Source organism: Ochotona curzoniae, unplaced genomic scaffold (genome assembly GCF_017591425.1).
Source record: "Ochotona curzoniae isolate NIBS_2020 unplaced genomic scaffold, NIBS_Ocur_1.0 scaffold_2587, whole genome shotgun sequence".
NCBI lineage: Eukaryota > Metazoa > Chordata > Mammalia > Lagomorpha > Ochotonidae > Ochotona > Ochotona curzoniae.
In genome coordinates this window covers 12,521,619-12,537,707 of record NW_024467096.1, presented here as the reverse complement: position 1 = coordinate 12,537,707, position 16,089 = coordinate 12,521,619, and the positions used below count along the sequence as shown (strand labels likewise).

General features: G+C 37.8%; 1 protein-coding gene across 5 annotated transcripts in view; it reads left to right on the top strand.

Moving 5' to 3' along the window:
- Nucleotides 1-16,089, top strand: part of LOC121171399 (LIM domain containing preferred translocation partner in lipoma) — a 694,421-nt gene that overhangs the window by 332,365 nt on the left and 345,967 nt on the right. For 3 of the 5 annotated variants that reach the window (XM_041003127.1, XM_041003128.1, XM_041003125.1), the window contains one exon: nt 12,529-12,654. In XM_041003127.1, the coding sequence (XP_040859061.1) occupies nt 12,529-12,654 (126 nt within the window). The remainder of the gene's footprint in view (nt 1-12,528; nt 12,655-16,089) is intronic. The other 2 variants (XM_041003129.1, XM_041003126.1) reach the window with 1 other exon arrangement.

The window sequence follows — 16,089 nt, the reverse complement described above, 5'->3', positions numbered from 1 at the left end:
GGATGCTATCACTCTTGCCTCATTTTTTGTAGTTCCATTACTCAGTGAGTGGTTCTCAAAGTAGTATAAAGCTGTGTTCTCTCCATAAAGTTGTCAGTGACCTTATTTTTGAATAGGGTTTTTTCCAGCTTGTACCTTGTTGTTATCTACTCTATAGCTTCTGTATTCAACAATCACAATAATAGTTACATTAAATAAGAATAATGATTTTGTTTCAACAAGTGACTGTAAGTGGGAATACACACAACAACAAATCGAGGAAAAAAAAAAAACACTGAAGATCCTAATGGCAGATGTATTGCAGGTAGGCGAGTGTGTTGGAATACAAGCATTTTAAAACAGAGAGAGCGTGCACATTGAAACCCCTCATTTTTATGCTGAGAAACAAAAGACCTGGAAAGGAAGAATGAGTTCCTCAGTGTCGCCTTATTGCATTATGCTGGAACGTGGAGAAAGTGCCTAGATTAATGCTCCCCTTTCCCCCACATACTAGGTTCATGATGGAGAATTCAGCAATAGCTAATATAATTAGTTCTCCATGACACCATTTCTAAATGTTTGGCTATGTTAAAATAAAGTTTACTAGGAGGAAAACTGAATCATGGCGCAATTAATAATCTAAAGCGACATATACCAAGGTCTGAGGTTGAATCAGTGATTAATCCCTCCCAACCAATAAAGTCCTTGAACAGATGGCTTCACTGCAGAGTTTTACTGAATGTTTCAAGAAGAATGTATTCTAATTCTCCACAGATTATCCCAAACAATGGAAAGGAAGGCAATCCTTCCAAATTCTATAGAGCCAGTATCACCTTAAGTCCAAAACCAGAAAAACAGACCTATAAGCCAATATTCCTGATGAATTTAGACAGAAATATCCCCACCAAAATACTAAGCAGTAGGATCCAACAGTACATCATGCATATTATTCACCTGGACTAGGTGGGATCTATGGCAGGCATGCATGGATGGTTTAACATTCGCCTATCAGTCAATGTGATTCACCACATCTAGAAATTGAACAATGAAAACCATATGATCATCTCAATAGATGCAGAGAAGGCATTTGACAAAATCCAACACTACTTCATGCTTAAAACCTTAAGCAAGATAGTAATAGAAAAAACATTCTATAACACAATGAAAGCAATATGCAAAAAACCTAATGCTAGCATCATACTAAATTGGGAGAGACTGGAAACTTTGCCATTAATATCTGGAGCTAGACAATGATGTCCATTTTCACCACTGCTATTCATTATGACATGATTCTCTTCATACGAAAGCCAAAATTTTGAATCAAAAGACTATTAGAGCTCACAGGAAAATTTATCATGGTGGCAGGATACAAAATTAATGGACACAAATTGATGACACTAGTCTGCACAAATAACTTGATGGCTGAGAAAGAAATTGTAAGTACAGTCCCCTTTAAAATAGCAGAGTAGCATCTCAAATCCCTTGGAATTTACCTAACCAAATATATGGAAGTCCTCTATAATGAAAATTGCAAAACATTAAAAAAAAAAAAGAAGACACTAAAACATGGACAAACCTCCCATGTTCCTGTATTGCCAGGATCAACATAATCAAAATATTCCTGGTACCAAAAGTGATATAGAGTTTCAGTGTGATGCCAATAAAACCCCAACAACATTCTTCTCAAAAATAGAAAGGGGATACAAAAGTTCATCTGGGAACGCAAGAGACCAATTACAGCCAATTAATCTTTGACAAGAGAACTGAAAATTATCCATGGGAAAACTCTGGTATCTTCAACAATTGCTGTTGGAATAATTCAAGAGCAGCCTGCAAAAAATAGGAAGCAAGACTCCCACATCTCCCTTATAGAAAAATCAGCTCTAAATGGATCAAGAACCTAAATCTATACCCAGAAAATCATCGAACTATTGGAGAAAAATCATAGGAAGCACTCTCCAGGATACAGGCATTTTTAAAGGCTTCCTAGAGAAGTTATCAACAACACAGGCAGTCAAAGCCAAAATAAACAATGTGACTATATCAAGCTGAGAAGTTTCTGTACAGCAAAGGAAACAGTCAACAAAGTGAAGAAGCAATAGTGGAATGGGAGAAAATGTTTGCACACTGCACAACTGATACGGGACTGATATCCAGAATTTACAAAGAGCTTCAGAAACTTAGCAACAGCAAAGCAAACAATCCTGTGAAGAAATTGGTGAAGGAAATTGACATTTTTCAGAGAAAAAAATTCAAATGACTAATAGGCCTGAAAAAATGCTCAGGCTCTCTAGCTGTCAGGGAAATACAAATGAAAACATCATTGAGGTTCCACCTAATTCCAGTGAGATAGTTTCACTTTAAGAACTCTGCTAACAACACCTGCTGGCATGGATGTGTGGAGAAAATGCATTCCTTCACTGTTGTAGTGTGAGTTAGCACAGCCATTGTGGAAGTCAATATGGAGAGTGTTAAGAGAACTGAAAATTGACCTGCCATATGACCCAGTATTCCACTTCTGGGAATATATCCAAAGGACGTGAAATCTGCATATGAGAAAAGGATATATAATCCTATATTTATAGCAGTACAATCTATAAGAGCAAAGACAAAGAAACAATCCAGATGACCATTGAAAGAAGAGTGGATGCAAAACCGGTACATCTACTCCAAGGAACACTTCTCCAGCAGTTAACAAAAAGTGAAGGTCTACCTTTTGCAACTAAATGTTCTCAACTAGGAACTATTATTGTTGTTAAACAAATGAAGCCCCAAAGAACAATGTTCTATCTGATAATAATGCAACATTCATGCAAAATACAAGATCAGTAGCTTTTCAGTACTCTTTTTGCTACATCTCATTGGGGTTGAGATTTTTGTTTTTATGATTTTCATTCATTCAAAACAAAAGTTGGTTTTTCTTACCAATTCCATCACTGACTCCCAGGTTATACAACAGAAGTGTTTGTTTCGAGAAGGTCTTTTAATTTTCTTTTTCATTTGTTCAGCAACATGTTGGTCATTCAGTAGTGTATTTAAATTCATGTTGCTGTATTCTATTTTTCTTTTTGATTTTGTTCTATGTCTTTTCATTTAATGAGATGTATAGTAATTGTGTAATAAAGAGTATTACATACAGTTGTGAAGATACAATACAGTGTGCATTTCTACTTCCAAATCAGAGATGGACTCCCATTGAGACTTTGGAATGTATTTTGACAATAGGATGTTGGACTCTGCCATTGTCCAAACCTACAATGTTAAGATTATACTTAAAGAGCAGAGTGATGGACTTTTGAGTGATTGTGAAGTATTATACTGTTGTAATGACAGGGGAAATCATTGGGGTGGGGTATGGATTTGTGGGGGGAATGGTAGGGAAATCCTGCAGCCTATGGAACTCTGTCATGGAATAATAAAATCAGTAAATAAATTTAAACAAAGTTTACTAGGAGGAAGTTTTGGTAGTATTGATTTTTATTTGACAATACGTTCTGAAGGAAATGTCTGGGACAAGGCAGAAGCATGTTGATCACTTAAGCTTTCTGGTCATTTATTCTGCGTGTGCGTGTGTGTGTGCGTGCGCGCGTGTGTGTACATAATCATGTGATCTTCAGAAATACTAGCAGTCATTCTTGTTTGCAGTGCCTGTGAATCCGCACTTCCCATTCATCCTGTTATCCCTCCTTCCTTGACTGAAGTTAGTGCGTGTTTGCACCTTTACCAACATTGTGTTCTGACCTGACTTGTGAGTGGACTCTTGCTGAAGTTTGTTGAACCTGTCCTATCAGGCAGAGTGGATGACCTTGAATAGTGTTTGTTTCTTCTAGAGCTTGCTCATCTGGAAGAGAGAGAGATACGGCTCTAGTGCAATCTGTTTCACAATGTAAGGTGTTATGGTTTTAGCCGTATGTCAACCTTTTCAACTCAAACCAGATGGATCTACTTTTTGCAGAGAGGTTCATATCTTTAAAGAAAATCTTGAAATGGATCCTTCCAGTACTACTATTTCATGAGCCTAATGTAACTATGTTTTCTAAAAGCCCTTTCTGTCCATATATCCTGATGAATGATGCTTAGTACAAAGAGCCACAACTGTCTATGTGGGATTTCTCATCTGTCCATTTTTGAAAACATACACCCTTTGCTTTGAGGCTCTGAATACATGATGTGGGAAATCTGGCAAGGAACTAGGTACATTGTCCTATTTTCTAATTTTGCCAACCTCTTAAGGTTTTATGAAAAGTCTCAAAGAAAAATATTTCCAAACAGTGAATCAATATGTAAACTTAAGACCAAATTTCCCAGAACTCAAACAACAGAATATGTGAAAAAGTAGCTTTTTAGTTTATCATACCACAACTCATTGCCCTATGTAATTATAAAATATGCAGCCTGTTTTCCATGAGGTTCCCAACATGCCTAATGGCACAATCTCCTGGCATTTGATATTTTCTTCTGTATGTGGCTGTAGGGACCAAATATTTTATGATGTTATTCATTGATTTAAATATACTTCTTCCCCTCCCATCCATCCACCACTTCCTCCATCCCAAATGTTCTTCTTAATGGAAAAATCAAAGGTTTTTTTTCTTTCCTTTGAAAATTCTTCCCTTCCCCTTGTTTTGAAATCCCAATACAATGAAAACAAATGCATACAAATATTCAAAATCACATTTCTAAAAAAAATAATGCATTGCTCACTAAGGACATTTCAACAATTTGCTGCCAAATAGCCCGACTCAGCTAAGCATTTTCCTAAAGGATCATCACCCTCATTTTATGGAGACAAAAGGTAAAGTCTGGAAAAGCATCATGACTGCTTGTTGGTATTACTGGTAGATCTGGATATAGGCTGTCTGCTTTCTAAATGGATGGGCCTTGTTCCAGCTGCTTGAGTAAAATGTATTGGATTAGCGTCCCTCTTGTAGGGCCACTCAATATGCTATGCCAAGGATCTGTGTGGAAGAGATCAGGTTCTAACTGGCTCGGGGTTGGGGGCAGATCATTGGCTGAATGTGTGACAACTTTATTTTCTGATCATCCCATTTTTCCTGCCTCTTTCTTGTCTTCACTCTATTCCACAGCTTCTCTTCTCTGTATGTCTATTGCTCTTTCTCTGCAATAATAGACTCCCCTCTACATATGCATCAACTTCTTTGTTGACCAGCACCTCAATTCATCTTGTGGGAATGTTTTCACGTGTTTGTGAGTTTTAGTTTAGGAAAGGAGAAGGAGGATTACTTTGTCATTTGGTACATAAGTTTAGATTCACCAGCATGTTTGTGGCTCTTTAGTGAGTGTGTGGTCCCAGATTTGTGGGCCTCTGTATTTTGAAATGGAGATATGGACACGGATTGTTGAATTTGCCTTTTGGCAGAAAGAATAGGACACAGAACCATTTCCTTCAAAAAAAATATTTGTTTTCTTCTATTTGGAAGGCAAAGAGCATGAGTTTGGGGCAGGGATTTAGGAAGCTAGGGAGAGACAGATAGAAGAGAGAAAACATCTGTTCATTTATTCACTCTTCAGTGCGTGACCATCCAGAACTGTGCCAGGTTAAAGCCAGTAGCCCAGACCTCAGTTCTAGTCTCTCACATGGTTGATAGGAATCAAGTATCTGAACCATCATCTGCTGCCTCCTCTACTAATAGGAAGCTGCTTTGGAGATACAGTTGAGATGAGGACTGGCAATCTAATATGGGGTTGGGGTGTACCAAGTAGCAGCTTAACCTAATTACCATCATGTGTATACTCCCTGACCATTTCATACAGAACATATGAAGGCTGATCAAGCATTATGAACTTTGGGAGATAGTATAAGGATTAAGAAGAAAGAGATGTTAAGGAAAAACAATATGACATCTCTTTGTTCATGTTTTATTATGATCTCTTAATTAAGATATGTTAGGACTGTGAACAACTGTCTTAAGTTGTATATTTCCTTGTTATTCAATGCTATTTCCCAGTCAAGATATGCTTCTACTCTGAATTATGAAATTTTTTAAAATTATCAATCCTGCAGTGGTTGCTTCATATATGTGTCATTTAATGCAACCATTTCTCATTTTCTTTCACCTAGAGAGTGGATGTTTTTCTTATATAAAGTTAAGAATTTAAATCTAAGCCTGTTTTTACATATTATAGAGGTTGACTTATTTTTCAGCTAGCTATTACGTAACATTTTCTCCTTATGAACAGAATTTTTTGTTTTGTCTATTCAATGTTGTTTTTACAGAGTTTTAAAGCATACAGTTTGTTTGATATCACTAAGCAAAGGTTCACATAATATTACCCAGTCAACTGCAAACTGCTTGCGGCTGTGAATCATAGGGGTTTTACACTGCCTTCTACTTAGCATTGACAAAAAGCTTCATGGCAGAATGACGGTGGACACATTTTCAGTTACCTTGGATACCAAGGAGAATTAAGCGAAGTGAGTTCCATATGAGCTCAGCAGCTTTATAAGCATGTCCTCATGGGAAGGATACCTTTGATGAAATCCATCGTTAGGTTTTTGAGAACAGACTACTTCACCTGAGTGAGTGGGCATTTCACTGTGTGAGTTAACACTGTTTTGTTTTCTCTCACTTCTAACATTTTTGGTTCAATAAGATGCCATTTTTGTCAGCTACAGATGCATTTTTGTCATGTTTGCTGTTCTTTTATTATACAATGAGTCCTAGCTCAATTCAGTATTACCAGTAACAGTGTGAAGAGCCTGTTCATATTATTATAAAGCATGGTGTTTGAATGTATGAGGTGGTTCTATTAAGTAGCATTGTGACTGGCTCCATTTTAACTTTTATCCAAATCTGTTTTACTCATTAAGTGGAATGTTGGTATTTTCATTACCTCATTAATTATATGACACATCATAGATTATCTTTAATATAAAAATTATAGACTGTCTGTGTAAACATATACACACCCATATGCATAACTTTTCAATGTTCATCATGCTAGAAATACGCTTTAAACCACATTCTTGATGTAAGGACCTCAGACTGATACCATCAGTTCTGCCTGATTATCTGCAGATCTGAGGTCTGGAGCCTCCTGTCCAACAAAAGATGATCAGAAACTTGGTCAAGTAGAACCTGATAATCTGTGTTGTAACAAGTTGCTCCAGGGGGATGTCTGAGAATGGCTGATCTAGGATTGTGTACTTATGTAATACCTGGCGCTATTATACATTAGACAAATGGGGTTCCCTGTCTACTGAGCCCCTCCCCTGCTTCAGTAGTTGAGTTTTACTCTTGATCAACATCTTTTTATAAGCCACATGCTCAATTCACTGTCAACAAAACATTTATTTTGGGATTATGGTCAAAATAATCACCATGTAAGTAGCATTTATTGGCTACTTATTATCTAAATAACACAAAGCATGTAGGAACGCATTCTCAGATACTGCATGAGGAACACAGAGAACTTAGGCATATTACTTAAGATCATAAAGGCAGCAAGTGGCATATTTAGTAGCAAATTTTGCTACACTCTGACTCCAAAATATTTAAAGTTATTATTTCTAGGTTAGATATGTTGGGTTAGGTAACTAGTAAAGATGATCATAATGTACTAAAAAATGATTATGTCCTTAGCTGCATCATAGATGATAGAAAAATGATTATCATTAGATTAGAGACACACACATTGTTTTGCCATCTATAAAGAATATACCTTTCTTATTCCTTTTGTTAGCACACTGGTATTTTCCTACCATTAATATAAAAAATACTAATCAACTGTACTGACCATAATTGGAAAAATACTACATTTAAATTCATGTTGGGTTCAAAAGCTTTATGTTAAAACAGTGTACTGCATTGTATTTGTAACCTCTTCAGGTGCTGCCAGCATAATATTTTCTCTTTCTAATGAATCCGAAGCAGCTCAAGCTTCTATAAGACCTATGAGCCCTTTCGTATTCTATATGAGGTCAGTTCTAAGCTGCTTCTCAAACTTTGTAAAGCATCGCAGATTTGTATTTTTAACCTAATCTTGGTTCCGTTCTCAAGTCTGTTATTAACCAGTGACACACCATGCCTGGTTTCTAGAATCTCCTTCTTGTGATATGTCACTCTGAGTTTGCCATCTCAAGGATTCTGGATGGGACTTAAAGACTAGGTCAGGGTCCATGCATGTTTTTAGTATAATGTGGATACTGGTTCTAGTTCTAGACATAAGCTACAGAAGGCAGGTTAGGTTCTTAATTAAGTAGACCATTCCTGTTGGCAATTTGTTTCCCTTCCTAGTTTGAAGAAGAGCTCTGTTTTCAGCCATGTGGATTTGATTAGTAACCTCCTATTGTTTGTTCATTAGAAAGAACTTTTCAGTTAATTCTACTTTGTTTCCTCAACACTGAGATGAGTACCTAATAAGTAAATTGTTGGTATGCTATGCAAGACCCATTAATTCCTATTTACTAATAATGAGTGTTCTTATCATTTTGCCTCAATAAAGCCATAATAAGTTTAGGCATGAACCATTTTTAGGTGTGAAAACACTGAGTGAAAATTTTTGCTGTGCAAAGTATTAGCAGAATCAATGTATCACCTCATAAGTGATTTATTAATGTAGAGAGGAAGGCAGGTGCTTTTAGAATGATGAAGTCTGGTAGACACCGTGAAGCTTGTTCAAATCATCAACCTTGGCATCACCAAATAGGCCAAGCTAACATCATGAGTTTCCTGATGTGTTCGGCATGTTGTGCTCCTGCCAAATCTATATGATGTGAATCTAATCATTAAACAAACAAAAAAAAAATGCATTGTTTAACTTTCTTATGACCCTGGTACTTATTCCTTCAAAAGTCCTCTTCGTGACCTACAAAAGTTGGCTTAGAGTCTGATCTAAATCAAAGAAGACTAATAAAAGACACAGCGCTTCAGTGAATGATCTTTGATTGGATTTTGGATGGGGATTAGCGACAATAGATGAAAACACATCACAGGGGCTGCTGGTGAAATGTGTGTTTATGTGCATATTATACTGTACTCACATGAAAATTCCTGTCATAATAACTCAATAATAAAACTTTTAAAATATTAAGAGTTCTTAAAAGGAACAAGCTGAGAGGTCCTAGGTAAAATGATTTAATTACACAGCAGGTAAAATTGAGTTTGGAGAAAGCAGTTGTGGCAAAATACTTGACAATGGCAAATCTTGGTTAAAAAATAACCTGGGCTGGAGTTAATCATACTGCTGCTTCAATTTTGCATTTTACTTATTTTTAGTAAAATGGCTGACTATAAAGCTCAAACAAATACAAATGAATGCTGTTGCATAGCTTACTATTGATATTACTTATCGGTCACCTATGGCTGATGAGTTAATAATAGAGGAGCTAAGATGATGATGTATCTTGGGGCTGGGGCAATAGCTCAGTAAACTAATTCTCCTTTTCCAAGTGGGTGCCAAGTTATGTCCTGGCTGTGCCATTTACCATTCTTCTCCATGCTTATGGCCTGGGAGGGCAACCAAGGATGGTTCAGTGCTGGAGGACCCTGTCGCCAAATGAGAGACCTGAAAGAGGCTTCTAGCTTTTGCCTTCAGTTTGACTCAGTTCCAGATAGTGTAGCCATTTGGGGAATGAACCAGCAGATGGAAGAGCTTTCTGTCTGTTGTTTTCTCTCTGGAATGTGTCATATAAAAAAATAATGTGTATCTAAAGTCAGACTCTTGGTCATGACCTGCCTTTGCATTTATGTATTTCTATTCTGGGATTTTCTTTTCATGTTTCTTCCTTTGCACTTACACTGCCTGGTGGTGGTGGTGGTGGTGGCAGTCACCTTGTAATTCTACTGGTGTCAGAGAATTTATGTTCTCAAAACCATAATAAGCCCCAGCTCTTGTTTATCGAGCATTAATTTCATATATATATATGTGTGTATGTATAAAGACTACAATGGTGCATTTCATAAGAAACTGAATGTATGAATTATTTAGTTGCAGAATTTTGTAGTTGTTAATGTATGGATGCAATTTATGCACACGTTTTAGGCTCATCCCCCTCCACCCATCCTCTTTACATGTGCCAGCCACTGTTGAAGTGACAGGATCTGAATACAGGAATGACCTGGTAGCACCTGGGCTCAACTGAATTACCTTTACTTACTTTTTGTCCTGGGAATTCTTTGCTGCCAATATATGTCTTAGGACCCTCATAAAGGAGTTGAAAGCCCTGCAGACAAGCCTAAAGCAAGGGAGAATTAGAGCCTAAAAATAAATTTCTACTTTTACATTCCTCAAGTGTGATTTCCAAGGCGCATTTTGCAGGATTCCTCAGGGCTGCCTTGAAGATGCAGTACTGGATGCCCTATTCCTGATCTGCTCAACATAATACCTTTGAGTTGGCTTCTCTGCTTAACTGTTTTCTACTCACTCTGTATCCCTTCTTTGGATTGATTCCTAAAATAAATGGCCCAAATGCAAACACATTAACATTTTATTTCTTGTTTGAACCCAGGCTAAGACATTGATTCTTTCTGGTTAGGTTTGAAGAATATAAATAGTGTTTGCTGACAATCAATTTTGTAGACATTCCTGAGATGTTTATATAATATGTTAGACCTAGAACCAGGAATCATCCTTGTTTGGCCTTGGATGGTCATTTAATGTTCAAGTTACTGGTAAACTGCAGTGATAGTTAACACAAAAGCATGTTGGTTAATCTGTAGGTTTCTGGTAGCTGGCAGTAAGACTGTGGTTTCTACTATCATATTGATAGCTCCTGCATGTGAAGATCTTAAAGAGAACAGCAAGAGAAACATTCATGGTGCTTCTTAGACATGCTGTCAGTTATATGAGACATACAATAGAGGCTGAGGAGTAGAAAGGTGACTTGCATAGATTGGAATGTAAGAGCCAAGGTCATTTAGGGCACCATCACCATGCCAGACTCTTTTTTTTTGTCAGAATCCATAGCATTTATGATTGAACTTATTAATATGTGACATCAACATCCTTTGGAGGACAAGAACGGACGAGCAATCCATATTTAGAGGAAAATGAAAATAAGGAGGTTAGAAACCAATCTGAATCTTACAAGCACAGGCCAGTTGCATCCCCTAATTACCTGTTTCATTGTGCATGGTTCAGGGTAATTCTGTGACTCTTGCCTGTCTGTGGTCAGGTGTTACAGTGACAGTTGATGAACTTTCTGCTATGCTGCAATGTAAATGTTGAAGACTAGATGCAATCCTCTTTACTAATACCCCAAGGGAACACTTAATGAATGATGATTTTTTTTTACAGAGAAGAATAATTAACAATAGCTATATTATCCATATTAATTTATAGTTACTGGTTGCTATAATTAAGGCTATTTATGAAATCATCCTAATTACAGCACTTTACAATTTACAAAGTATTTTCCCACCCATTTTCTTCTCTGGGTTTTGTCATAGTCCTCTGTTTAAGGTAGCACAGGTCTTTGATTCTTCATGTTGTAGATAAAGACACGTGTTCCTGAGAAGAATTTAGCCAGAGTGTAGTATGTCACCCTTGTAGATAGGTTGTGCTCTCTCTGAATCTATGAACGCATATTTAGCACATTTTGCTTATCATAGTATATTCTGTCTGTACACAAGGGAATCAAGTTCACTTCCATAGCAATAGTGCCCTAACTTTCCTGTTGTACAAACTCATTAGAGTGTTCACATGTATTGTAGTCATTGTTTCTTAGGAATATCAACATACTCGATAGTTATTAATGATTTAGGATAGAGACCTCATCTGAAAGCAGAATTAGCTCTCTGTAAACATCTCTTCCAAGGATGAGGATCCAGTGGAAATTGAGCCTCTTAGAAAACGCAGCTAATCTGTCACCACTATACCACTCCCCACCCCATGGCAAGAGATCTAAGAGAAGATTCAATGTGACAAGGCCATAATACTGGATCACATAACTACACACAGACACAAACGCGCGCACACACACACACACACACTCACACTCACTCACTAACTCACTCAGCCTTGCTGCTTCTTACTGTGCCTTTAGCTGCTTTCACTTAAAAGGTTTTGATTTTCAAATAGTCACTGGCAGGACCTATGCTACAGTCTCTCATTAACCATTTGTTTATGTACTTAAGAATACTTACTGTCTACTTACTTGGGTCAGTTCTTCAGCATGATTCCAAAAACCAAGAAGAAGCAAAACCAAATACTTCCATGCATTATCACATTGTGATACCAGAAAGACTGAAAATAATAAAGACACAGGAAAATTTGTTAGACATTGTGAGTGGGTGCTATTAGCACAGTAATTAAGGCAGGGTGAAACCATTGAATGTACAGGGGTCCTCCACAGCTGGTGCTGCTGAAAGTGCCTCATTTGAGACATGGGCTTCTTGCTCCTGGCTTCCTGATCATGATAGGAGAGTGCTTCTGAGCAAGTGCATGACATGAAGAAAATCAGTCTGTCAGGAACAGTGATTCTACCCCAGCCCAGCTCACAGTGCCCTCACATTTGGACAAAGGCAACTTACCACTTGATATTGCTGTTCTTTGAAACTTTCTGCTAATATGATGTATTGCTTCTAGCAGGGAAATCCTGGAGGCAAGACCCTGGAAGAGAGGCGCTCCAGCCTGGATGCTGAGATTGACTCCTTGACCAGTATCTTGGCTGATCTTGAATCCAGCTCTCCGTACAAGCCACGGCCACCACAGGTTAGTGCTGCCCTCCAATGTCACTCCCTCTGGCCAGCCACCAACACTTTAATCTTTTCTGGAAGAGCAAACTTACTACCACTCTATCACTTAATATGATAGTTTTTTGTTAACTTTATCAGATTTAATGGAGTACATTTCTTATTCAGTATCAGCTTGTGTTAACAGAAATTTCTTAAATCAATTTTATTGCTACATCTGACAAAATGTGGGGAAAAAAGCAAATCTCTTCTTACTTCAGTTCCTTGATCAGTTTTTGGCTGTGTCTGTCAGAGTGTTTTGTGACGTTACAGTCTTCCAGAATATGACTGAACATGGCTTTATATAGATGACTTTCATGAGGCTTTATGTTGTTTGTAAAGAAACTCTTTTTGGGGCTAGCATACGGTCTCAATTGGCTAATCCTCTGCTTGCAAGCACCAGCATCTCATATGAGCATTGGTTTGGGCCCCGGCTACTTCCTTGCCAGCTCCCTGTTTATGGCCTGCAAAAGCAGTGGAGGGTGGTCCAAAGTCTTGGGATCCTACACCTATGTGGGAGACTTGGAAGAAGCTCCTGGCTCCTGGCTTCAGATCAGCTCAGTTCCAGCTATTGTGGCCATTTATGCAGTAAATTTGTAGATGAAAGGTCTTTCTCTTCTCTGTAAATCTGCCTTTCAATAAAAATCAATTTATAATAAATAAAATTCCCTTGGATGTACCTTGAGTTGATTTTTGTTTCTGATATTGATATAAGTAATTCTGCATGGGATGTGTTCAAGCGTATTTTCTTTGGCTATTTCATTCCTTATGTCTCTGAAGAGTTGGATTCCTGTGTTGAAAAGTAGGAGCACGTTTCTTTCCTTCCTTTCCAAGTGCCGTGATTAGCTCATCCTGGCATAGGCAGTTGTAAAATATTGGTTTTTCCTTAAACTCACCAGAGTTAAGTGATAGCAATTATTCTATATTTTATAAAGGCAAATGCTATTTTGTTATCAATTTTTCATTCCATTTCCTGCTTATTTTGGAGCTTGGCTATTTTCCAACAACTGGTTCATCGTCTACATCACAGAAGCTGAAGTTCAGTGTAGAGATGATTCCTGTGTTTCTGAAGTCTTGCATGGGTCATGGCCAATCTCTTTGAGGATTTGTAAGGCCTCACAAGGCAGCCTTCTGACTTTAGGTACAAATGTCACTGTTAGCTAGTGCTGTTACTATGGTGGTTGATGATTCTGTAGAAGCTGCTTGAGCCATATATTCATCACGGAATCCCAATTGACTTCTTGGTGGGCAGCTCCTAGAACAACATTTGTTCATTTCCAGCTTAAAGTATGATTCTGCTTCTCCGTTAATGTCAATTCTGTACTCAACTGTACATAAGGCTGCACATTCCCATTACCTTTACAGGATGCAATGACATCGTTACCCCTTTCAGATCAGCAGGAGAAATACATTAGAACACTGTTTAAAACATCTCTGCTCTTGGTCCCAGCAATGCTATCAGCTGCACGGTGGGCATATACTAAACATTGGGCATTTTGGGTAACTGAAAAGAACAGGAAATAGAGGGAGGGGAAACATAGGATTCCTATAATAGGTAAATTAAATTGTGACTGATGTTATAGAAGCACAGGTGCAAAAGGGAATATGATTGAATTTGAATAAATGTGTCAGAAGGCTTATGGATTCAGCTGAATTAATGGCTGTGGTTGTATTTTTGAGGTGAGAGATTAAGCTTGAATAATGGTAATGTTAAAGTCTGACTGTGGAGAAGCCATTGGCAGATTTTAGGATGCTTATTTTTCACCTTAGTATAAGGCTAACACAATCTTCTAATCCCTGGTCATTCCCCAAATGTCCATAACCGTTAGGGCAAAAGCCAAGAGCGTGTAACCTGGGTCTCCCACTGAATCATAAGGGCCTGAGCACTGAGGCCGTCATCTGCTCCCTCCCAAGATGCATTATGACGAAGCTGAACCAGAAATGGAGGACCTGGGCTTGAACCAGCACTCGGCACATGGGATGTGGAAGTCCAAGTGAGGAGTTAAAACTGAGGCACTTCAGTGACAGCCTCACCCATGAGAACTTGATGTGCGCTGCAGTTTGGATAGATTTTTAACTAACTTCCTGTAGGCTAGTCCAAATACCAGATTATGACTTTTAGCCTGTGTTTTCTGGTAACGGGGATCCCTTCTAAGTCTAAAAAGACACAAAGGAGATAAGGCAACTCTGACAAAGCACAGGGACTGATACAGGTCAGAAAAGATGGTCAGCAAGGTTCTTTCACTATTGCTGACCACTGACTCAGGCCCCACAATGTCCCATTGTGCACAAGCTGGCTTCTCAGGAGTGCCAGCCCACTGTTTTTGCTACTGAACTCAGCCATTTCAAGGCCAACTATTTCTCTGAAGGCTGATTCCTTGTTTTCACCATTTTTTTTCCTGTTATACAGAATTTCTGTTTCTTTTTTCTCTTCTAAGTTCAAATAACCTAACATATATTGAGGGGGTTACTTATTGCGATTTTCTTAAAATAGCTGTGTTCTTCACAGCTATGTCCACATAGTGCCTTCCATAAAACCTAGCATATAAATGGGTTTATTTAACAACTACATTTGTGTGTGAACAATCTTTCCTTGCATATAGGCACATAATTACTGGAGAAGCACTTTCACATATTCTCTCACTTGAGTGAATAATAGATATTTCAACACTCAGATATAGGTGGTGTGCCTAATGATGGTTCCCATGTATGGAGACCAAGTCATAGCTGAGAAGTGCGAGTCTTAACCAGCTGACTCCTGCGTGAGCACAGGGAGGCCCTGAATGCAGCCTTGGGCTTTCAATTGTTGCAACAAAGTGAGGTTGTCACATTTTTCCTTCTTAAAGTGTGTTTTTTTTAACTGTTTATAATATTAAATGAGTCATTTCAGTAAAAGTATCCATGAACATGATTTTCCCACTGAAGTAAAACATTCAGAAGGTTTAAAAGTGAATAATGAAGACACTTACATAGAATAAGTTCATAATTAGGGTAAGACTAGTGGCTACGTGCCTAATTCCATTCATATTGAAGGGTGAACCTTTCTGTATTTTAAATGTTTTTATTTTAGGAAAGCAAGAGTTAACTGGGAGATACAGCTCCTGCTTCTGAATTATCTTGACTTTGGTGGAACTGAATTGGATGTGTTAGTATTTATTGGCTATCATAGTTATATGCTGTGAGAACAATAATGACATTCTTAAAATTTTAAGATAAGTGCCAGGAGAAGATGATGCCTGCCATAGATTATGTTCTGTTGTGATTAGAACATTTTTTTTTTTTTGGAAATGTTCTAGAAGTGTAGAGTGTTAATACCTAACTTAGATGTTTCCATTTTTGATCCAAGCCAAATTTCAAAACTTGTTGGGTCACTTCACTACTTAAAGTAAGCTAGTGTGTCTGTGATTTCTCATTA